The 24,678-nt window shown below is 42.4% G+C and overlaps 1 protein-coding gene across 1 annotated transcript in view; it reads right to left on the bottom strand.

Moving 5' to 3' along the window:
* Nucleotides 1-1,104: 1,104 nt before the first annotated feature.
* COL4A2 (collagen type IV alpha 2 chain) overlaps nucleotides 1,105-24,678 on the bottom strand; it is a 107,511-nt gene continuing 83,937 nt past the window's right edge. The window contains exons 27-46 of the mRNA XM_086615871.1: nucleotides 22,646-22,867; nucleotides 20,318-20,479; nucleotides 19,556-19,726; nucleotides 18,267-18,410; nucleotides 16,903-17,028; nucleotides 16,362-16,543; nucleotides 15,290-15,353; nucleotides 14,826-14,900; nucleotides 14,092-14,199; nucleotides 13,009-13,116; nucleotides 11,659-11,730; nucleotides 11,099-11,224; nucleotides 9,385-9,501; nucleotides 7,619-7,780; nucleotides 7,385-7,483; nucleotides 6,528-6,674; nucleotides 5,798-5,914; nucleotides 4,787-4,978; nucleotides 4,158-4,444; nucleotides 1,105-1,359 (exon numbers count right to left, since the gene is read on the bottom strand). Coding sequence (XP_086471997.1) covers nucleotides 1,105-1,359; nucleotides 4,158-4,444; nucleotides 4,787-4,978; nucleotides 5,798-5,914; nucleotides 6,528-6,674; nucleotides 7,385-7,483; nucleotides 7,619-7,780; nucleotides 9,385-9,501; nucleotides 11,099-11,224; nucleotides 11,659-11,730; nucleotides 13,009-13,116; nucleotides 14,092-14,199; nucleotides 14,826-14,900; nucleotides 15,290-15,353; nucleotides 16,362-16,543; nucleotides 16,903-17,028; nucleotides 18,267-18,410; nucleotides 19,556-19,726; nucleotides 20,318-20,479; nucleotides 22,646-22,867 — 2,936 coding nt within the window. The remainder of the gene's footprint in view (nucleotides 1,360-4,157; nucleotides 4,445-4,786; nucleotides 4,979-5,797; nucleotides 5,915-6,527; nucleotides 6,675-7,384; nucleotides 7,484-7,618; nucleotides 7,781-9,384; nucleotides 9,502-11,098; nucleotides 11,225-11,658; nucleotides 11,731-13,008; nucleotides 13,117-14,091; nucleotides 14,200-14,825; nucleotides 14,901-15,289; nucleotides 15,354-16,361; nucleotides 16,544-16,902; nucleotides 17,029-18,266; nucleotides 18,411-19,555; nucleotides 19,727-20,317; nucleotides 20,480-22,645; nucleotides 22,868-24,678) is intronic.

A 24,678-nucleotide genomic window follows, 5' to 3' on the forward strand; every position in this document is an offset into this window, starting at 1 on the left:
GAAGGCTGGGTGCAAGCTGGGATGGTGGTCAACCCAGTGCCACGTGTCCCCATCTGCCAGGACAGCACGCCTTCAGATAGACAACTGGCAGGTCTGGGCGTTCTGCATTTGAAGGTCATGTGGCATGGAGCAATATGCTCTCCTGCAAAACCTACCCTATGTGCAACAGTTGCTCCAACAGCACGTGGTTAAAATCTGTTTGTGACGAGTGGCTTGGCTTCAGGGGGGAAAAGCTGCAATGCAAAACTCACTCGGTGCTGCTGCTGTGCGGGCAGCATGACACGTATAAATGTCCACAAGACAGTGGAGCAAGAGACCTTTGTAATGATCCTTTGGCCTGGGATATGTCTAGAAAAAACCCCCCAAGCTTGCAAAATAAAATGCTGTCTTCATCATATATATTCTCCTAATCAAAATAGGAAGAATTACATTTTGTGGTCACTATTTTTGGGAGGCCTGTGGGCTTCCCTGCTATTGCCAGTGGTTAAGTGCTAAAGCGTGGTGAGGCTCGAAAAAAAACAAATACAATAAAAAGATTGTTGTTTTGAGTGTGTTTGAAATGCCCAAGCATAAAACACTAAAATCAAAGGTAGGTTTCAATGCTGGACATAAGCACCTTCCAGAGTATATTTTCAGTATTTTACAAGGGTTTAGCACTTTGATTGCCCTGTGTTAATTTATGGAACTGCAGCTGTTAGTGTTTACTGTTGTGACAAATACAGTAAATAGAAAAGATACATATATTCTCTCAAAGTAAATGTAGTGGGTATCTGACCAAGGTAACCATTTATTATTGAAGTTTTTTGGTGTTTCAAAGCTGTGAGTATTTGTATCATTTGGCAAATGACATAATGTTAGATTAGCAAAAAACGTATATATACTGTATAGTAGGAGAAGACAGCGCTAGATCCGTGTGTTAGACTTAATTTGTGTTACACTTGATTTGCTTTTATAGACACTTTTAAAAATTAATTTTCCATTCAGCTTTTGAGGTAATAAGTTAAAAAAGCACCAACATGATTTATTCAAATGTCTAACCATCATGGAAGGTTTCACTGTATAAGAACTACATGATAAGCAGGTTCCTTATACCGTGAAAGACTTCTATAAATTTTTCATACAGACTTGACATCTGCTGATGTGGCTTCGGATGAGTCCTGCCTTGAGCGTATCTGCCGAGGGCTTGCTTTGGAAGGGCTGGTCGATCGTAGTGAGCCAGAAACTGTATTTATTTGCAAAGTAGTGACAGGTTCCACGTGCGCCGTTGCACTCAATGAAAGGAGTCGCTCGGAAATCTTCCAGGCAGCTCCCAGGAGATACCAGCGACTGTCCTCCACCTTCATCTCCAGCAGCAGTGTGCTAAACAAGACAAGGAGGGCAGCGTTCAGAGTACAACCTCAGGCAATGCTGTCAAAGACTTACACTTGGGAAAAGAGAAAAGCCACTAGAATTGCTCCTAATTCTTATCTCTAGAGTAGAGAGTCGGCTAATCCTGCAACTAGGTAAGGCGTAAGGCTTTGGCTATGCTTTAGCTACACAACAGAGCTAGCTCATATGTTGATGTCACTTTAAAATCTGCTGACAAACATCTTTTCTGTAGCTAAGATTTTCACTATTGGAAATCTTAGAAATGGAGAATCATTTAGGTGGGAAGGGCCCACCAGAGGTCACTTCAGCCAGTCCCCTGCTCAAAGCAGGGCTGACTCCAAAAGTTGCCCTTGGTTGCTCCAGGGCACTGTTGAGTTGTTAATACCTCCAAGGAATGGAGTTTCCACAGCCTTTTTGAGCAACCTGTTCCTCTATTTGATTACCCTCACTGAGGAGAATTTTCCACTATATATCTAACTTGAATTTCCCTAATTATAAAGTCTGTCTTACTCTGCATCACACGAGGAGCACTCTGGAAACAAAATTAGCTTCTATACAAATAGGTAGTTCCTGCTATGGCATATTCTTTGACAGCAAGTTACACCAAAATCATGCATCTTTACACCACTCAACTGTTCCCTTTGACACATGCTGTGGTAACGAACTGAATGTTACTTTTCTTCTGTCAAAGGTGTTGCTAACAAAACAGGCATTTCCTCTGTCCCTTTAAGAGCAGTACAGCTGCATTTTTAAGTGAAGCTGTTTAATTCTCGGTTAGAACCTGAAGGAATTTGCAATATAAAAGAAGGCAGCTGGAAAATAAAGTTGCTAAATAGTTTTGTAAATATAGGCAGTATGTTTGCCTGCCTATGTTTTAATAAACACCATACTATAAAAGTGCAAGCTGTAACTGGCTTGGTTTATGCTGTGAGAGGCCCACTGTATTCGTATAAATGAATAACAGAAGTGTTACTCCTTTAAAACACCTTTTAACAAAGTAAAGGACTCTGATCTCTGGCTGGTGTTACATGTTGCTGAGGTTTAGATAGTTGTTTTTAAAAGAACAAGTCAACTTCTCTCTTCCCCCAAAATCCCCCCAACTGAACCCTACGCTTGGTGTGCAAGCTTCAAGTCTATGCCTGAAATATCTCTTCTTGTATTGGCCACGGCCTTTTATCCTTCTGCAAGCCTCACGCCATCCTACCTTTGTAGGATGCATGCTGGTGGAGTGCCCTTGCTACGTGAAATCTGACTGACTCGGGAGGCTGTTTGGGCAGGAGTCCATGATGACTCCCTTCATGATTGTGCCTTACCCAGGGGAAGGAGGTGACAAATTTAAGCCAGGAAGTAAACCAATATGTACTCTGAGATAACCACAAGTGTGCTGTACTTCTTCCATAGTTGCCTGAAAAGCAAAAATGCGTGCTCCAAACATTTCATTTGCTCTGAACGCTGGCTGGGAAAATGTGAGTTCTTCTCACTCTGTGTTCCTTGGTGCTGGCAGACTTTGTCCTGGCAAAAGGTTCTTGTTAAGGTGAGAACTTTGCTCTTAACAATGCTTAGTATTTACACAGGGCTTTGCAAACATTTAATTAATCCTTGGAATTCTTGTGAAGTAACTATGAGATTGGTATCAAGACTTTTTATAGAAGCAAAAGAAAGGTCAAATATAGGGCTGGTCAAATTTTTGACCTGCCTTTTCTCAAAATATTTTTTTCTCTGTAACTAAAGGAAAAATATCAGATTTCCTTTTACCTTATTTTCAAAAAAAGTTAAGTTTTTTGGCTTTCGACAAACAAACAGTTTGCAGGTAAGATCGACTATTGTTCTTCTGTGATGTTTTCTGCCAGAGAAATCTTATTTTTTTCCCCTAACCCTGTTTACTTCAGCATTCAGTCCAGTCTTCAATGAGTTAACAACATAGGCATACTGTTGCAGGTTTTGACTCTCTCATGTACATCAAGCAAGTCAGAAAAAGTAGCATCTGTCAGATCATTCACTAGCACATTCTAGCAGCTCTTTACCATGTTAAGCCCTCCAGTGCTTACATGATCCCTCTGTACAGTCTTGCCAGAAAAGCAGGTCAGGCCCTTCAGTAAGTCTTCCACTGCACACCTAAGGCTGAGCTTTTCTGTAACATCCCATTTCCTAATTATGAGATCACAAGACCTAAGAGATCCTCCATGCAATGGGACATATAACCTAGCTCTTGTTGCCATTAGAGATACAACACTGAAGTTTAAAATTAAAAACAACAGGAGGCTGTCTCTCTTTCCAGACTAGGTGAAAGACTTTGGCTTCTAAATGTTTGACCAAACATCAGTGATTTTAAGTTTCCAAAAGAAAGTGAAAAGGTTTTGTGTTTGTTTGTTGTGTTTTGTTTTTTTCTTTTTTTTTTTTTTCTCCAGGTCAGCTTCTGAATAGTGGTGTACATAACTAACTCCAATCTTTAGCTGTGAAAATGCTTTGTTGGCTACTGTTGCACCTCAGTGCAGTTTTATTTGCCAATCCACAGCTGTCTGGGTGTTCTGCTCCAAAGCACTATTTTGTACATAAAGTAAGGGCTCCAGATGCTAGTCTGACAAGAGGCAATTTTCTTTGCAATTCACAGAAATTTTGTTTCTTCTGTTCTGCTTCCTAGAAACTAGTTTTGTGGTCCCCTGGTTCCCCAGTGTGATGCATGGTGTTGGTGTTGCTGGATATAAAACAGAGCAGCCTTTCTAGTATCTAAGATAGTATCAAACTTAAACCCCAGCACCACACAAAATGTGACACTAGAGAACAAATACCATCAGGAAGGAATATCCGATCCATAAACTGCGCCAGCCTTCAGGGCAGCGAGGAATAGATGCTTCTTGGCTATGGACAGCAATTGCCACAGCTGGGGCCTCACAAACTGAGCAGCGACTGATATATGGCCTAATGTCTTCTTCTGCCACAGGCATCATTGGAAGAGGTGCTGTAGTTGAGAGCCAGTAGGATTTATCATTTCGATTTGCATAATAACAAATATCCCCAGGGTTACAGTAGAGGAATGGCATAGTACTAAAACGAGCCAAACATGAGCCGGCCAGCCCTGTTAAAGAAGAAGAAAAAAAAAAAAAGAAATTACAGTAATCATTCTCACAGCAGACAATGCACATTTTCAGTTTCCTGCTCCTTCCCATGCACATGTCAGTAAAACCCTGCGGCCCATAATGCTTCGCTAGCTTTACGGTTCCCTGCGAACAACACTAATGACTTGCAGGAGCTCTCTCAAGGGCACTCCATGCAGACATACCATTTTTATCTTCTCATTTTGGTGCTTCCTAAGCCCATTTACTGAAGTCCCAGCTTTCTCTAAGTTCCGTTTTGTTTGTTTGATTTTTCTTTTCAGAGAGATGGAACTGAGTCTGCTGCCAGCAATACCTGCACATACCTAGGTCCTGGTTGTGTGCTTTCTCTTGTCCTTCAAAGTACAGTAGGCTGTATCCACTCCAGAGTTTGTTCATGCCAACTGGGCACATTGGCTCTTGCTCAGACTGGCTGTGCTTCACCAGCAGGTAGCCCATGTTAACGCTGCGACCTGGCATGCCTGGCAGCCCAGGGCTACCAGGGTGGCCTGGCGGACCTTAGAAGGGTGGGGGGTAAAGAAATAATACAACTTAAGTTCATGCTCCCACAGATGCTCTGATGCTAGCTGCTGACAAACAACGCTTAATTGCATGATGCCTCTTATGGCAAGTTATTGTTAAAAGAGCTGTAGTTCTAGAATTAAAGCAGTTGATTTTGAAGTAGATTGGTGCTAGATCAGGCTCCCTGTTTTCTAAGATGATGTAATTTCACTATCAGATCCAGGGAAAGTCACATATAAAGCGCTGATTAATCTGAGCATACTTTGTACAATACAGATAAGCATATTTTTCCTTTAAAACGTTTTTTTTTAATCCCAGATTAACCGATGGCTTTTGAATTGCTTGCATTTGCTTCATACAGTTAAAACTGCTCTGCAAATACCTTTTGTCTCTGTGTACTTAGCTAATTAAGATAGTAATCGTTCTGCTCTTTGATTGGATAAGGGAACGGCTATTTCTTTTACAAATATGCTCCCTTAAACATCACCTAACAAACCATTCATTTCCACGAATGTAACTGCTAGTAGAACACTAGGTTGAAATACTTGGAGACAACCGATATGAAAATACACTCAGATCAAAACAAACTCACTCACATGAGTGACCTGACATCTACATCTACCAAACCTTATTCCAAAAACACTGCTTTAAGAAAACTCTGTTAAAAGTTAGTTAGCTGTCCCTTGAGAAGAAGCTGTGAAGACAGAAACTTTCTCTCTCTTCCCCTACTCCCCATCCCGTGATGTAGTAACTACAGAACAATTTATGGCAGTGAAACAGGAAAGAGGGAAGAAGTGCTGTGCGACATCTCTTACCTTCAAATCCCACTGGACCCTGAAACCCTGTTGCTCCTTGTTCACCTCTGGAGCCAGGAGGAGCTGGAATGCCACCCCTGCCCTGGAGTCCTGGCTCTCCAGGTGAGCCTCTGAAACCTTGCACAACAACAGTTATAAGCACGGTGACTGCAGAGATATCAATGTGCTACCCACTTTGTCAACATGTGCCCTACTTGCCTATGTTTGGTCCCATCTGCCAAGTTTACCAACTTACACTAAAGGCAAGATCCTATGGTTCTTGCTCAGGTAAAGAGCACTGGCTTGGTTGGAAAAGGTTGCTGGGATCAAGGCTACATGAGCCCCACAGCCCTGATCTTTCACTCTTGCTAGCACTACGCATCTCTGATGAGGCTAGTATGGAGAGGTACACTGCACAGGGTCCATGCACCACTAACACTACGTTCCCTGGGTTGACAGCATGCTCACAAAGACGTGTGGATTTCCACCAAAGACGTTCAGTCTTTATTTAAGTGAGATCCGTACATGATGTTGCTTTGGTTATGTGAGTGCTGTCAAAGTTTTCTCCTGTTTTGCTTATGTTCTGAATGCTAGGAGGAGGAGGAAAGCCAAGTCCTAGCTTTGAAAGAAGAAAATCTGACTCTCCTTTCTGGCTTACAGAATTTAAAGTAGAAGAGAGCCAAAGCAGTGCTCTGGTGGCCTCACTCTGCTAAGGGGAATTGAGTTTTCACTCTGAGTGTGTGATTCCTACCTGGATCACCTGGTGGACCCTGAGGTCCTGTATCTCCTGGGCTTCCTTGAGGTCCTATATTTCCACGGGGACCTGGTGAACCTTGCTCAGCAACCAGCCTTGGAGGAACAGCAGGCAGCCCAGGAGAGCCTGGAGGGCCCTGAAAGCCTGTGATTGGAAGCAAGATGAGAAAACTTTGATTTAAAAAAAACCCTGTATTTTCCTTAATGTGCTTTCATCCATGGATATGTTGCTGTTACTTGGCTGCATATGTGAGAGAGGGACTGTGGCCTGCAACTCACCACCTTGGATGTAGCAGCTGTATTTATTGTATTGGGGAAATGTGTGTGAGTATGAGGATTGTATGCTCTTGGAGAGCACACAGATAAGCAGAAGGAAATGAACGATGCTACTGCACTCTCACTTATGACACAGGAATTTGGGAAGTTCCCCCCAAATAGCCAACAGCTCTCTGAGGTGCAGCACCATCTTTTGGTGGGCTTCTGGAGACACAAATACACAATTGTATAGATGGAATGAAGGATTTTAAATATCTATTTCATCCAGTATGTCTACTCTGCATGATTAATTTAGATAAGGAATTATTTTTTGTTTTTAACCCCAAAAGTGGCTCTGATTTTGGAGTTGGCACCTCATACAAAATAAATTCATAAAAGCAAAACGTTGACTACCCCTGTTAAATTCAGGCACCTGTCCACTGGAATTTGCCAAGGGTCACACAGAGTCATGCAGGTTGGAAGGGACTCTGTGGGTCATGTAGCCCAACCTCCTGCTCAAAGCAGGGCCAGTTAGATCAGGCTCTGTGGAGCTGCAAAATTAGTAGTTTAGAAAGGAGTCACGCATCTGACTGCACTTACCAGTTACTCCTCTATCCCCCTTGGGTCCGATGGGTCCTAAATCCCCTGGAAATCCTACTGTGCCCATAAAGCCGATGACACCTTGTTCACCCTTACGACCTTTAAAGCAAAATGACAGGTGGCATTACTGCATTTCAACACAGATCAAGTGAGTGTAGAAGTCATGTTATTAAAGCTGATGTAGCATAGGAGGTTCTCCTGCTCCTGGCCAAGATCAGTGGTTTCCATCCTCACCTTTTGGTCCAGGGTACCCAGGAACGCCAGGTGTCCCTGCTGGTCCAGGATCACCTTTACTTCCTTTCGGGCCAGTTTGTCCGCTCACGCCTATTTGTCCACTTTCTCCTTTGCTTCCTGGTGGAGCTGGTATTCCAGGCTGCCCTGGTAGTCCTGGGTAGCCTGTTTAGAGCACATATAGATTGTAATCTGTCGATACTTGAGACCTGGTCACAGGGGAAACTAACAGAACAATCTAATTGTATCCCATCAGGTTTTATTTCCTTAATTTAAGCGGAGAGCTAATGCTTTGCTCCCCAATAGACTTACTCAGCACTCCTGCTCCTGCTCTCAGGCTGGCATACCTTTCTGCTGCAGTGGCAGAGGAATTGGAGCATGAAGCTTCCACAAAGCACAGTATCATCTCAAACAAGATTTCAGCAGAAGTGCCATGCCTGCTGAGATACAGCCTTCAATGAGCTATCCTTTCCCCAGCAAATGCCCCACTTCACTGAACGTCTCCCTGTTTCATCCTAAATTCTCCAAGTAACTAGTGAGAAATCAGACCGCAGCAAATACCTGACTCAGTGCCAGGTGGTAAATAAGCCAAGGACTTACTGTTCCGTATATCTCGGTACTTCAGTTGAACATCTGGATACAAATAATTACTTCATGTTGCCTTGGGAGTTATGGGAACAGCTTCTTTTCCAGAATTACTTATTGCCTGAAGCTAAACCTGGTAGGTTTCTGTTCAGTTACCTCTGCTGCCTAAGAAGACATTTGGACCTTGTTTCTGAGGAGAGAGTGACTTACTAACTAGGGTTTTGAGAGAGGCGTGTCTCGTGCTGCCTGTTGAATCTGGATCGTGTGGATATGAATGCGAGATGCATGTGGCAAAGCAAGAGCAAGCCATGCCTGTCTCACCGTTTTGGCTGGGAGATGGTGTTCCTGTTCCCACTCTCCTGACTGCTTCTATTTTTATTTTTTAATCCAATGCCTGCCTGGGAAGTGGGAATCAGTATGCAGAGTTAAGCCAACTCTTATGTTCTCTTTCCATTTGGAAACCTGGGTATTTTGTTGGTTTTCAGCTGTTTTGCCTTGCCTGTTCTAAGTTTTTACTGAGTTTACATAAAAATTTCCAGGCATCATATAAAGATGACAGTGGGACACGTGCAGCTTCTGCTATAAGCTCTTCACAGTGGCACTACAGTTTGAAATGATTGTGCAGTCCAATAAGCAACAGGTATATCAGCCTCTAAATATAGAGAGACTCTGAGTGATGCTTTCATACGTGTGAGGGAGGCAGGTTCATAGTGTGGACTTTTAGAGAAAAGAAGAGCTCATGCTTCCCAATGTAATTAGTTTGTGTGGTAATTTCAGATAGAAAAATTTTGTAAATGATTAAGAACATATTCTGTCAGTCTGCCACTGACCTCAAGTTTTAAAGTAGTAGATTAGCATAATGCTTCTGAAAGTTGAAAAGAGAATTCTGGATGATTACATCTGTTATTTGCATGAAAATCAAACCCTTCCATCAGGACAACCTGGAGGAACTGCCTTCTGCTTTTAAGAAGGTCTGTCCCTATTATCTTATGTACCATTAGTTCTGTACAACAATTATTCCTGCACTTTAATGTTGCATTTAATAGGGGTCTTTTACTGAATCAGGACCAAAATAACGACGACTGCTGTTGCTAACCCAGTACTTAATCTTCTATTGTTGTCTGAGGGCACAACCCTGTACTTAATCTTTTATTGTCATCTGAGGGGAGCAAGGCATGAGTTACCTGGCACTCCATCTAGACCTGGGGAGCCTTTATCACCAGGATATCCTGATATATTTGAAATTCCAGGAGGCCCTGGAAATCCTTCCTGCCCAGGAACACCAAAGGGTCCTTGGACTCCTGAAAGGAGGAGAAGACATAATCAGTACTACAAAGAAAGGGCACAATTGCAATTATAAAGACTCACCTTCGAGTAAGTATAAAGAATGGGATTTTGAAAATGGAAGACACCTGCAGTTCCCACTGATTTTGTTTTATTTTTTCAGATGACATTGTGGAGGTTTTTCTCAAAAGAACCAAATGCTAGTTCTGTGCCAAAGCTCTCTGGATAGCTAATTACATCTCACTGGGTGGAATGCTAATAATCTTGTGTCTGCCAGGTAAAATATTATTATCTCTGACTGGTGTTTGAGAAGGCACAGCATATTAGTAACAACAAAGCGTAACACAAAAGAATAGGAATGAGCCATTGAGCCAACTAGGCAAAGGCAGTAAGGTTTTATATATATGCCAGTCCTTAATCCTTTTAGAGCCAAAACGTTAAAAAACTTTTTTAAAACCCTTGTAATTAGATGATTCATCCATACCATGAGTCTGGTGGCTCTCTGATGGAAGAACTGGTGGTGAACCATACTGAGATAACTGCAGCCTGCTACAGCAAGGTGGGTTTGAGCCAGAAGGCTGTAGCTTACACTGCACAAGGGGTGATGGTATGAGTAAAGCACTGCACATGGGAACAGAGCCCAGGAGGGAACAGCAGGACAATCACACATTGATGGACAGTGAGGCTTTCAGAAAGAAGGTAAACATTGATGGATTTGCAACGGAAGGAAGGAAGGCAGGGAAGGAAGGCAGGGAAGGAAGGCAGGGAAGGAAGGCAGGGAAGGAAGGCAGGGAAGGAAGGCAGGGAAGGAAGGCAGGGAAGGAAGGCAGGGAAGGAAGGCAGGGAAGGAAGGCAGGGAAGGAAGGCAGGAAGGGCCACAACTTTGTGTAACTGGAGACTCATTAAAAATATTTTGGGAGCTGATGTCTGAGAGTAGCCTCTGGCATTTGCAGCATGCTTACCTCAGTGGGTGCTACAAGATGCAGCTATCATGGGGAAGGACTCTGGCTTTTGGGTGAAGTCCTGAAACCACAATCCCGGAAGAGCGAGAGCCCCAAGAGAGAGAACTTCCCACCCAACCTTCATCTATATACTGGGCATGATGTTGCATGACATGGAATATTCCATTGGCCAATTTGGGCGTCAATCCTGAGTCTAAGCTCAAATCCTAGGATTTTGGGGTCCTGTATCCTGGCCATGCTCCCTCCTAGTTTGTTGTGCACCTACACACTGGCAAAATATGGGAAGCTGATAAGTCCTTGATGTCTTAGCAACAACTATAAGCATCAGTGTGTTATCAACATCCTTCTCATACCAAATCCCATACTAAATCCAAAACATAGCGCTATTCTAGATACTAAAAAGAAAATTAACTCTATCCCAGCCAAAACCGGGACAGCTGTCCTGGAGAAGCTGACTTGTCCAGCTTTGGGCAATACACATCACTGTTTCTGAGCAAGGGCTGGCTGAGCTGCAGCACTAACTCCAGACAGTATCTTCCCCACGTAGGGAGCTCTCCTGTACAGCTGTCTACACTCTACTGCGTTTTGTGACATCTATAACACCTACAGCTGAAACAAATAGTAAGTAGATCCCACTCTCCGGTATACAAACCTGGAACACCTCTGTCTCCTTTCTGACCCGGAGGTCCTCGGCTGCCTTCCACTCTGCTCGGCTCTCCCGCTTCCCCTTTGTCACCCACTGTACCTGGGAAACCTGCAGAGCCGTAGCCGTCTGGACCTGTTGTGGAGTTGTTCAAAGTTGAGAGGAAAGCCGAAATGTTTCTGCGTGTAACAATGTATCAACATGCTAACATACATGTATGGAGGATGCGGATTTACTAAATACATGAGTCTGTAATGGCTCATGGAAAGAATAGCACATGGTGGGAAAAAAAGTCCTTGAGTCTTTAACTTTATAGCACATGGTGGGAAAAAAAGGCCTTGAGTCTTTAACTTTATAAGAGGAAGGAAACTATGATTTGAAGTTGTGTTCTAGTGCATCTGTGTGGCAACACAAAGTTGTTTTCCAGAACCCACAATAACGAAGCAAATTCCACACTGAGCTTTGGATGACACAGTTAAGAAAGTCACATTGCAAAGATCTCACTGACCAAACTTGCAGCCAACTTAATGTTGTGCCTGTGAAGAGGCAGAATAAGAGTCTGGACTTACCTGGCGATCCTGGTAAGCCCTTAGTGCCCGGTAAACCATGCAGTCCGCTGATTCCCCTTAAGCCAGGCAAGCCTGTTTTGAAATTACATTCATGATTATCATAATAGTTTCTATAAGTCTGTATATATTTCCAGGCAAAAAAGTCAAGTACTTGAATAAATACTATTCTGTGTTAGAGTCTTGTGTATTCTATGCAAATTAATTCATTACAATAAGCTTATTATGAAATACACCACACCATGGTTTTGTGATTGACAAATTTTATTATCCAATAAACTCACTAGGAGACTTTTTTTTTAAATATCTCTGATCCGTCTGGTAGCATGTCATTAGTTCCAGTCTTGCTGCCACAATTTTGCTAATAACCATTTAGTTTTCCAAAATCCTCAAACCAAGACACTTATGCCATAATTGTAGGCTCTAAATGTGATTATAATGAAGCTCTCTTCAGGAGAAATTCACTCTCTTGTCATTTAGCAAAAACAACAAAACCCTAACACAACGTCTAATTGCTGCTGCTGCTGTTACAGGTAAAATTCATCCCATCTATTTGTACCTGTCAAAGTGTTAAGCATGATGTCAAAGCTAGACAGGTATCTCTAATCAACGGCCAAAGCTCTGGAGGACAATTCAACTTTCACGAAAATAAGTGTTTGTCTCTCTCTTTCCTGTCTATAAAGGCAGCCTTCATAGCTGTATTCACTTAGATTTGATGCAGATTCAGATAGATGAATCTTCCTAAAAGCAGGGCAATTTCTGGCTATACTGCAGAAAAAAAAATCTGCTTATTTAATATATTAAGGAATTAGGTGGCAACCAATGAGATTCTGCATCCTGTGATACAGACAGCTTCTTTTTAAACTGTCACCCGTATTTTGACAGCAGAATGCTGTCTGAGCCATAAGTAATTTATCCTTAAAACCAAACATTGGATCAGTTCACAGTTTGTAATGACGTTGTAGGACAAGTATGTTGTTTGCTATCTAATGCCACGCTGTAATAGTCCAGTCCTCTGTATCACTACTCTTGCTGAATTTAAAATAATTTTTCACTTTTTCTTCCCAGATGTCATGAAAAATGAAAATGTTTCCTGAAAACTGCTTCCCTGGTTGAGGGAGGTCATCAGCAGTTAAAGTGAGCTCAGTAGACACCAGTCCTTCAGAAGCCATAAATCAGAAAGCAACCACGTGGGTCTTTGTTAATGCACCTGGACTTGATGAAGAATAAATGTTTACTAGAGGGAACTGCCACTCTGAACTGCAGAAACTCCCCTTTCTTCTTCTTCATCCCAAAGCAACAATAGCAAGCGCTCACGTTGAAATCACTGAATAGCTGAAGCTGTATGAATACCTGCTTGTCCTGGTAAGCCAGGCCAGCCGGGTGTTCCCTTTTCACCTTTAAATCCAGGCGTCCCGGGGCTTCCTTGTTGCCCTGGGGGGCCAACCAGGCCTGGCAAACCTGCATGAAAACATTGAATCATGGCTCATGAGTGTCCTTAAAACTGATAGCCCGAAACATGGACTTGTGCTACCTTCATTCTCCCAGGTAGCAAAATGAAGGTTTTCCCCTCCTGGTGTCATTGTATGACACTGCACCGCTCATCCAAGTGGAAGAAAACTAGAGAGAGCAATGGTAGGAGAGGCAAGGTGTAAGAGAACAATTCATTACAAACTTCAGGTTTCTGACAATCTCAGGAACACAATGGGCTCCTCCTATTAAAATGATATTTTTACTTCTCTTGCCACTTACAGTAAGTAATTTCATTTCTGTGCACCTCAGTTTCCCCTCTGCAGCATCTGTTTTGCCTTTCCAACTGGAAAGCTGATCAAACAAGGACTGTTTCCCCAGTGAGGTACCTACTGAAACTGCTCCAGTCTTGGCTGGAGTTTCTAAGCCCTATAATTCTATGAGAAATGTGGAACAACTGTTCTGAAAGAGCATTTTCATGATCTCCCTGCAATAAGACATGTTCTTAAGCCCCCAGTTTATGATCCAGTCAGAGCCAAACCTGATTTCGGTTCCTCAGTACTCTTGTACGGTTGGCCAATGAGCCTGGCTCAAAGGCTCCTGAGTAACTGAGTCCTGGGGGAAATTGACTGCATTTAGGGCAGAAAAGGCATTGAAAAGCCCACCTCCTTGTAGTATTGAGGCAGCATTAGAATACCTGAGTATGCCAGCAATACAACACTTTGGCTGGACACATGATCGCTATAAAAAAGGTAAAACTGGTATGAAGCAGAGTCGGGCTTTTGAAATTTCCTCTTAATAAGTTCTACCACAAGTTCCACATCCTTTTCATGGGTCTTTACCAATTTACAGAATAATCGACATATTAAAAAACGGAATGACTTTTCTTTTGAGGGAAAGGAGATTTTTTTCTTTCTCTTCTTAAATAGTTTTATTCTTTGAAGAGTTAAAAAAAGAATGTTTTACCTTGCTGTCCCACAGAGCCAGGGACACCCTGTGTGCCCTTGAGGCCCTCAATGCCAGGGAAACCAGGATCTCCACCTTCGCCTTTTTGTCCTGCGCCTCCTCTTGTGCCTGGAAAACCACAAAACCAGTGTATTTTTTAAATAATCTTCATATGACCCTAAGCTAACAAGCATAACGTGAAGTTTCCTACTGAATGGGTCCTGGTCTTGCCACATAAAGACATTCCTCTAGTCAGGGTGCTTACATAATCTAGAAGAATGAATAGTTGTCTAAAGCATGCAGGCCAAATGACCATTAAATTTGTTTTTAAAAGTACTCCCCAAATTATGTGGAATGACAATGATGTTTAAGTGTGCTTAACTTAAATTTAAGCGTAAGTGTGCATGTGCAGGGAAATTTTAAGGCATTACCTAACCAACCCAATCCAAAATCAACCTGACTCTGCTATCTCATCTTCCATAATCATGGCCTGATATTTCTCCTTCTATCATTAATGACAAAAAATTATATAGGAATGTTTTACGTGATTCATGTTACTGCTACAACTGTACTTCCAGCTGAAGAGGTAAACACAGCACATATACTCATTTCAATCAAGAAAAGATGAATCTCTTCAGGAACTGTCATGAGAGCACAGGTTCAACAACAGCCATCAAAAGCCCATGGTAAGCTTCCCTTCCATTCTTCTGTGGTACATGAGAAGTAATAATCCAGAGCAATTGTGAAATCAATACCTGTTAATCCCGGCACACCAATTTCTCCTTTAAGGCCTGGCATTCCTGGTAAGTTTATAGTGTCACCCCGCTCACCTATTTCAAGCAAAAATGACCACATGAGTGGCAAGGCTTTAGTTTAAACCGTATTTCCTGTTGTTTCGAAGGAATTGCAACTTCTGAGGCAAAATTCAGTAATCATTCTCTTTCCAGAATAAAAGAAGAATAAGTTAACGAAACAAAACCATAAAGTTTCTAGAAAAGCTATCCTCTGTGCCATGGATGGATTTGTCCATGGACAGTCCACATTGCATGAAATGAACAGCATTAACCTTTTCACAGCCTCCCACATCTACAATGTCATTCTGTAAGACTGTACAAAGCATCTTTAAGGCTGCAGACCCCCTAAGACTTTTCGGAACTTAATGTTGAGCATTTGATGGATAATGAATACAAAGAGTGCTCAGATAAGAGAACAAACTCACCTATTTCACCATGTGAGCCAGGAGTACCAAAATGGCCTGAAATTCCTGGAACACCCTTTTCTCCCTATCATATGATTGAAAACAGGTATCAGTTAATGAGGATGAGGATTTATTCAACCTTCCAAGCAGCACAGTTTGGAAATACTGAAAAAAGGCTATTCAATTTACCATTTTTGAGTTTCTGTAGTACTTTATAGAGTAACTGGGCTGAAATCAGTTAAACCAAACCAGTACAAACTGAGGGACAAGTCACATTTGCAAAGTCTGAAGTTCGAAATTGAGAACATCCTATTACACGTACATGGTAGTGAGTCCCGCAGTCCTTAGTTAAGAAAAAGTCTTACTGAAATTTAAGGGCAGAGCTACCTGAGAAAAGGAACGTAGTTTTTGGCTCTCTCAAATAATTGATGTCTGTGAGTCTACTGTCAAGCCTCTGGTAAGAGTTTATTTCTTCCAATATAACCTATTTTGCAGTCAAAGTGAATCACAGTGAATTACCCTCTAGGAGCTGAGATTCTTAGACTTTTCTACTGTTAGATGAGTGACAGAGAGCAATTTTTGGCAGTGGTACCATTAGTCCTGGGAGAAAGGGAAGAGTAAACCCAGAAATTAGAATAATTTTTTGCAATAGTTACAGCAACAGGACCTAGAAGGAACTATCTGGGTCCTCATTGGCAAAAAGCTGGTGCACGAAATCTGGATGTCTCCCAATGAGAAAAGAAAGGACTCTGTTTAATGAATGTTGGAGGGATCAAGCAAAAATATTTGATCTGTTTATTCTATTTTTATTGCATTTTTATCTTTGCATTGTAGCTGTTCAGTACAATTTCAAGGGGTGAACGCTACTCCCTGGAGAATCATAGAATGGTTGGGGTTGGAAGGGACCTCAAAGATCATCTAGTTCCAATCCCCCTGCCACAGGCAGGGACACCTTCCACTAGACGAGGTTGCTCAAAGCCTCATCCAACCTGGCCCTTCTAGGGATGGGGCACCCACAACTTCTCTGGGTCACCTAAAAGAAGCTGAAGGCCAGCACAAGGACACTCTTATTCCCTCATAGGCATGAACTCACCCTGCCTCCTGTGCTGCCAGGGAAGCCTCTGATGCCAGGAGAGCCAGCTGGACCAGGATACCCTTTCAGACCTGTCAGCCCTTTTGCGCCTATGTCCCCTTTCACACCGGCCACGTAGCTGGGATGCCCAGGGGACCCTGGAGTTCCTGTCTTTCCGGGAATGCCTGGCATTCCTTTGCTACCTGCAGGTGAGGAGGAAGAAAAATAAAGACGATTTAAACTATTAAAGCTGGGAAGGCTGACATACCGTGGCTTGTGTGTATGAAGTTTTCCTGCTAGTGTTCTTCTCACAACACGGCACCACGATGCGCGAGTACAAAGAGGCAGCACACACACGCGACATGACCCCGCAAAGCTTTCCTTGGGATTGGCTCTGTGAAACGCAGCCGGGAGCTCAGCTTTTGCTGTCAGAGACTTTGCTGGGGGTGGGGGGCTGCAGGGCAGTGGTACGATGAGCTGGGAATATTTAATACAGTAACTGATAAAAGACACCAATGGATAGTCCTGAATGTACTTCCTTTGTTTTGCTGTGACCACTGACCTTTTAAGCCAAAGAATCCCTTTGTGCCCCTTTCTCCAACATCTCCTTTTTCACCTTTAACTTCCATCATCATGCTGGGCTTGATCTCTGGGGGTTTTCCTGGGGGGCCTTGGTCCCCACGGTCACCTAAAGGATAAAAACCTCATGTTACAAAAAGCTAGTCAGCAGCACTGTGTTGGAAAAAATGAACAGAAGAATGAATTTAGCAAAAAGAGATTAATGGATAAATCTTACACAAGCTATGGAAAATCCACTTGCATAAAAAGTTACCTGTGTCAATACAATGTGTCAGCAGAACAGTCAAGCATAAGAAAACTCGAAAATTGAGTTAAACTTTTGTACTTAAAATCCTGGGGAGCTGGACCCAGACTCTTCTGTAATAGGTAATTTACCTCTCCGCAGATTAGTTGGGTATCATGTGTTTAAAAAGACCCAAAATGCACACTGGAGAAAGCACAGGAAAATAAGTTAGTTCCAGTGAACTGGAAAGTCTCAGTCAAAAAGTCTTGGGTGAAAGAAAGTGTTTAGATTTGATACCAATTACTATGTTCCTTTTCTTGATTTGAAGGTTACTCGTGACATCAGTAAATAATACCCCGAAGAAAGGACCCAAATAGACTGTATGACTGTCATAAGGTCTTTGTGGGATGCAGAGACAGGCCAGCCACTCAGACTTTCTTCTGTGATCGTGCACTGACTTATACTTCACCAAGAAGTATATTTGCACTTTTTTTCGCAGGGGCTGTTTTCACACTTGGCTTTTGCTCAGACCTCTCCTTGATTACTGGGAGCACTGTTTTGCAACCTTTGAACTGCAGACCCGTTTACATTAAATACCGATCTCAGGGTGCTGTGAAAGAACATTTTGGCCTCGTGGTAAAGCAGGTATTTAAAGACAATTGTATGCAAAGAAAAGAGTACTGAGTTACAGTTTTCATTTCACTGATGGTGATACCAACTGATATGTTTCTGACTTTTAACTACCTAATTGTCTGGTTTTTTTGAATATTTCAGTGCCTTTACAGTGCCACTGGAGTAAAATCTGAATCTTTTCCCCTCAAACACCTTATGCTTCCCGGGAAAAGGCTCTGTTGAGTTCTGTACAAGCCCAGAGGTGCCACTATCTGACCTCGGCTGAATACTGAGATGTCTGTCTCCAACCTTCAACGTGTAAAGATTCACAAATCTTTCCCTGAGTCTAAAATCCAGGCCTCTCTGCCAGAGGTCCATGTGTGAAATAGCTGGAGGAATGTCTGAGCTAAATTTACCATGTGAAAAATGTGTTGTCTTTGTCTTTGTGTCCTTGTAAAATAGTTCTCCAGATGTGAAAAGCAAACACTCTGGTACCACCCATAAGCAAATACCTTTAAAGCCGCGTGTGCCCTGTGAGCCTTTATCGCCCCGAGGCCCAAACGAGCCATGTTCTCCTCTGCTTCCTTGGATGCCTGGTCTTCCTTTTAGGCCTGGCATGCCTTTGAAACCATCAACGCCAGGTGAACCTCTTGAGCCTTTAAAGAAAAAGCGGAAGAGAACTGTTACCTCACTCAGATTTCTGCAAATTAAGTAAATATGAACTAGCAATACAAGATTAAAACAGTATGAAAACTTCGGTGCAGTAATACCTATTTTTGGGTGCCTCGATGCCTAGGGCAATCTGCAGCTCTAGATCAGGCACTCAAGCTCTCTGAGAAGTGAAGAGCAGCAGGGGTACACTGAACCACCTCAACTGGCCAAGAGGAGATATTTTGGAGATGATCAGAACTTAATGTCTTCCTCTGAAAAATCAGCTCAACTCCTCTCCTACAGATAAGCTAGAGAAAGGTACCTGGTTCCACACAAGGTTTTTATAGTCAGCCCGTTCTTCTACGTGTAGAGATATAAATCATGGGTCTAGGACTGGCTGGCCCTTTCTTACCAAAATTTCCCATACTCCTCTTTTCTAAACAAGAGGACGCTGTTTTACACAGGTCATGCTAACAAATAGACATTCATGCCTCTCAAACGAGAGTTGATCAGTACTCCAGAGTTCTAGGAAAAAAAGTCCTATCTTTCCAACTGATGAAATTGCAAAATGCATTTATAGGCATGTACCACCTCTCTTTGCGTTTAACTTAGCTTCACATGGAGTTGGATCCTGTTGAAACTCCCTGTGTGATGTAGACAACTTGCATTATACATAGTGTTTTTGTGGCTGGCAAGTGAGAATCTCACCTTCTCTGTACGTAAGATTGGTACCCTGGTAAAAGTCAACACCAAGGTCTTGCATCTGGCATTGCTCAGTATGCAACTGCAAGCTTTAAAAAAAAACTTTAAAGCAAAGGTTTGGGGAAACGTCGCTTTAACTTCGTTGAGAGCCAGTGGGACTGGGACAAGAGAAAGACTTTTGGAGAGAGAAAAGAGTAAATACTGTGTATTTTTTGAAAGGAGAAGTAAACCAGCCATTGCTCTTCTAAATAGAGCTGCATGTCACAAGCCAGCATTTTGCCAGGCACAATGCAGGGAAAACATTGTGATTTTGGTATATTTTAGGTATATGACCCTAATTCTTCTGTTTTAAACAGAAGTAGCCCAGCAGAGAATGTGTCCTGTTCGTATCAGCAGAGCACAGCTTTAAGCAACATTACTTTTTTCAAAGCAGTTGTGCAGAGCTCACCTTTATCTCCTGGAAAGCCATCCATTCCGCTTATGCCAGGGGGACCAGTCACGCCAGGTATACCTTGTAATCCCGGGTAACCCATTTCACCTTTGTCACCAGACAGACCTTTCAGGCCCACAGGGCCAGGAAAACCTCTCTCACCATCTTCTCCCCTAGCACCAGGTGGACCTGCCATGTGAACACGCAAAGAAGGGGATTAAAAAGCGTTTGGACATACATGATAATTTCATACAAGGTAGCTCAAGAGGGAGAAAACTGCTATCCTATCAGCTTCTTGTTGAGAGGGGAAAAATAGGATTTTTTTTTCAGCCAAGAACTGCAGAAACAATTATAAAGTCAAAGCAGCTCATCAATGCAAACCAGTCTTGCTACCAGCTTCATTCTGTATCCACTCCGAACAGGACCTTTCCCTCCTCTGTAACTTAAGAATTAAGTCACTTTTCTGTAAGACCATCCCCATTTGGTAGCTCCTTTCTCCCGGTCTGCCACCAGCAAGCTCTCACCTGGCTTGGTAGGTGGCTACAGAAGAAAAAGCAGCAGCTCTGCCAGTGAGGACCACCACCATCCCTACTTCCCACCTGTGATCCAACACCATTTGCAACCACAGTGTCTACACTATTACTGTAATTTCCCTGGCTTGGAATTGAAGTGTGGCATGTGCCACAACCCCAAGCTTGACTCTCCGCTGTGGAAATCATATAGTTGCCCTGCCACAGAGAACTAGCAGGAGAGTGACCCAGGACAGCAATACTTCCTCACCAACAGGTCCTTGAGAGCCAGGCCCGCCATCTGGCCCAGGGTTTCCCGGTGGCCCTGGGAATCCACGCGTTCCTGGTGCTCCTGGCAATCCCATCAAACCAGGGAGACCTTGCAGCCCTGGATCTCCTTTGGGTCCTGGTAAACCTGGGATACCATCCGCTCCTAAAACACCATAATCAGGCATTAGAGAGCATAAATAACTACAGAGCTGATCATTACATATCACTTCTGTGTATGCACTATTTTTTTCGGGGTATGTTTTTCCTCTGAAAATTTAATGAGAACGGGAAAAGCAAATTAAAAGGCTGCTCATTACTTTTAAAATGGTTGACATTACTGGTTGACCGGCTCTTTCAAATGAAGGGAAACAATTTGGCACCAGGTGCATATAGATGGAGCAAGTTGACGGAGCATGTCTCTTCGACTTTTAACCCCCATAATTCTGTAATTCCTCCTCTCTCTCTCTTTATCACATACATCTTTGTAAGAATCAAATCAAGCAGCTGACTGAACCACTGAAATAATGCACTATATCTTTTCTAAAATGTGACAGGCAGGAATGGGAACATTAAAGGCAGATGGTGGGTTCTGGTTTTGTGTTATTGTTCAGAAATTTTCAAGTGAGGTTGTCACAAGGCATCGTTATAAAATTTATACAAATTCCTAAGAGAAAGGCCCTGACTCTACGTGACTTAGTGCACTGGGTGAAAATTTACATCTATATGATGTGTCACGATTTAAAAGGTAATGCCCGCTTTGCATTCAGATTGGAGAAGCAGCAGCGTACAAGAGCTCAAAAGTACATGGCACGCACTTAAAATCCAAGCCAAGTGGATCTGTTTCTCTTTATTCAGGTTTTACATCAGTATAGGTCCATTAGCTTGACTGTAGTTAAGTGTGCTTTAAAACTGAGGTCACATAAGGTGAGTTTTCTCAAAAACAGAATACAAGCTTTAGCTCTGTAGTTTAAGTGCATAGATGATATAAAGGAATAACTAGTTGCTTCATACAAAACTAAAAAACCCATATAACTCATACAAAAAGCCACATGCTTTTTTTTGAGCTATTCAGTGAGAACTGTAAAAGAAATCAAGAACAGACTAACTAGCAATGCTTTTTCTTTCCACTGTACTTATTGTTATTACTGAAAACTTAGTTCAACAGAAATGCTTAGAAAGAAGGTACAAAGTCACACAACTTTTTCTTCCATTTCAATCCATATTTTACCTTGAATTTTTTCCCCTCCTAGGGATGTTAGTGATGTTTTCTGCCTTTTCTCAAACTTGCCAAGTGCCACAGAGCTGTCTTCATCCCTTTCCTTCACTCTGGGGCTCTACTGAAGGTGAAACCGGATCTCCTCACTTCAAATAACTCAGGTAAGTTCTTTTTTTTGTTGTTTGTTTGTATTGAAAACCATGAGAAGAGTCTCCAAAACAGGTTCCCGTGATGTATCTCCTTTCTTTGAGCTAGTCACACAATTACTACTCCTTTCTCACTTCCACAGCAGGGCAAGGGGTTAATCAACAGTCCTAAATTTAACTATGTGTCCAAATACTACTGAAGCTGTAGCAGGGGATGTTTAATTCCCACGTGTACTTTTGAAGGTCCTCCACAGAATTCAGAGAGTGACAAAGTCAGACTTTGCAGAGAAACTATGGGTTTCCTTGTTTTCTGCTGAGAGTTTAGTGTGTTTTTTATACTCTGTGAAATAATGAAATAAAATGAACTCCCTGAAGTTATGAATAAGTATATAACATTATCTTTTTCTTGTTCCTGAGTGCCCAAAAACTGACCAGGTAAAATGGCTTACTAACATTTACTAAACACTATATTCTCTTAAAATTTACAAATTCTGCACTAGTGCAACGTTCTACTCTGCAAAGCCATGTATTATCCAAACATATTCTGGCATGGGAAAAAATCTCAGTATTATGCAGTACGTAAGAGAAAAGTCAGAATAACGACTACAGCACCATTCCCTTAACTACAGTGCGGGAAATTAACAGTACATGTGAACATGACAAAGATGAGCAAAATCTGGTTCTCTGGTACGCTGTTGTAGCTGATTTTGTGTAGTGCAATGTGAAGGAGTGCTGATCATAAGCAATGGATCTCCAGAAGGTGTTTGGAGGAGCCAGGCATTATGGTAACAGTTGAGGTAGATGGGGAAGGGATGGGAGATCATCAGGCACTGGGATTTGATGCTGGGGTCATCAGTACCTTCAATGCATCCTAATATGTTCTCTTACTACTCTCACATCTCTATAATTAGGCCACATTTATATCACACTCTTACTCAAACTTTTTTTAATTTGAATTAGCTGTTACCTCTAATTCCTGGTACTCCTTGATCTCCTGGCATGCCTTTCAAACCCGAGAAGCCGGGGAGGCCAACATCCCCTCGGGAACCTGCTGCTGCTCCTAAAACGTCACCAGGAAAGCCCTTCGGTCCTGGTGTTCCTGGAGCACCGGATTTTCCTGTAAGGCCTGGGTGTCCCTGCAGTCCAGGTAGACCGTTCAGGCCCCTGTCTCCCCTGGGCCCAGTAAAACCTATAAATAGAACAGGGATTAGGCATCGCAGGGTTCACTACAAATACTGGAGTTCAAATCCTCGATACTCCGTTATAACACCTTTTACATTATTGTAATTTCCCCTAGCAGAAGCCTGTAGAATCAAACAAAGTGTTACATACATGTTTTTAAACCACGTAGCATTCAAGAGAACGTTTGACTAAATGTGGAAACTGATGGAACTTACAGGTCACCCCTCAGGATACCTAGTGCCTGCGTGATAAAAGATCCTCAGCTCCAAGCACAGGTACTTCTGGGCAACTATTTTGGCAGGGCTATTGCAGTATTTTATAAACGCCTTATTCTGTAAGGGCAAAAACCGAGTTCCTGGTTTGATATGCAGCAGGGGCAAGACATTTCAGGGAGTCAAATTTGAAAAAATAAACAAGGAGTGAACACATATTGGTAAACTGAGAAGACCTGGGGGAAGTTCCCCAGCTGAGTCAGTGCTCTTGCTGTTCCTCAGACATCTCGAGGGGCCAATGCCAATGGCTTCACGCTCTTGATGAAGGAGCATCACCGTCCCTGTCCTGCATCCTGTAGGTGAATGACTGGGAGGCACAAGCCTTCATTACCACACATGACAGGGGAAAGGCTTCTTATGGACTGGAAAACTGGACCTGGATTGGAAGTTGAGTCCAAGCATTGGTGAAAGACATTATAGAAAACTGCAGAAAATTGGTCTGAGTTCTGACCACCCTGTGGCCTGGGAGCCATATGGTATGGAAGCCCTAATATAGCATTTAGAGCACTCTGCAGAGCTTAGCAGGGGAAATACAAGTTCATGGTCCTGCCCTACACTGCACAGAGCTCTGTTTTATGATGGATCCTTGCCTGTTGATGAGGACATGCACCAACTCTTTCTCTTTTGCTACTACAGATGCTGTAGATAAGCCTAGAGAAGACTTCCAGGTCATTTGCAGCCTTAAGGCGAAGTTTGCAGCACTTCAGTATCTGTGAGGATTTAGGATTTGGAAAACAGGTAGACGGAGAGAATTTCTAAAGAGCTCCTAAATTAAGTTTCATGAACGGCTTCTGAATTGTGCTACAGAAAAAACTCAGTGCTTGTTTCTCTGACCAAATTAACCCGGTCAGCCACATGGAAGTGGCAGTTTCTGGCAGTAACTCTTGCTGGACTGACTGATGATCCATGAACATACCCACTGCAGCTTATATGTGTGTGCAGTGGCTCTATTTTAGGCTCATCTGACTTACTATCTATGAACACACCAACTATATATGCAATTAATTGACATGTCTTGGACATCCTGGAATCTCTGGAGAGATACAGAAGCCCTGGGATTTATTGGCACAGACTAGCATAAAATATGACAGGCACTGAACACTTGCAATTGCTGCTTGGAAACACAGCCGCCTATGTCCAGTATAATTTATATGAATGCCGAAAAGAGTTAAATAGAAATACTAATATTAATATTTTCTTCCTTTCTGCATCATCATTTTGAGTATGTTCCATTTGGAATCTGAAATATCTTGTTACTGAATTTCTTTTTTTTTTCTGTGTGAACTTCATGTTTTTTTACTCTCACACTTATAATTTTGCATTACAAAGCAGATTTTTAAAGGTTGGCATCTATGTTACTTTTTGTGAGTACAGAAGTCGCAGGAAATCCTTTCAGATTTGAAATGTAGCTGTTTTGTGTAAGTTTATTGTTTGAATGTGGAAGGCAAGATAAGTGAAAGTGTATCTGGAATCAAGTTTTTGTGTTCCAGTGACTGTAGCAAAGAGGTCAAAAGCATATAAAGAACGACCAATTATTTCAAGATAC

This window comes from Tauraco erythrolophus, chromosome 1 (assembly GCF_009769465.1).
Source record: "Tauraco erythrolophus isolate bTauEry1 chromosome 1, bTauEry1.pri, whole genome shotgun sequence".
Classification (NCBI taxonomy): Eukaryota; Metazoa; Chordata; class Aves; order Musophagiformes; family Musophagidae; genus Tauraco; species Tauraco erythrolophus.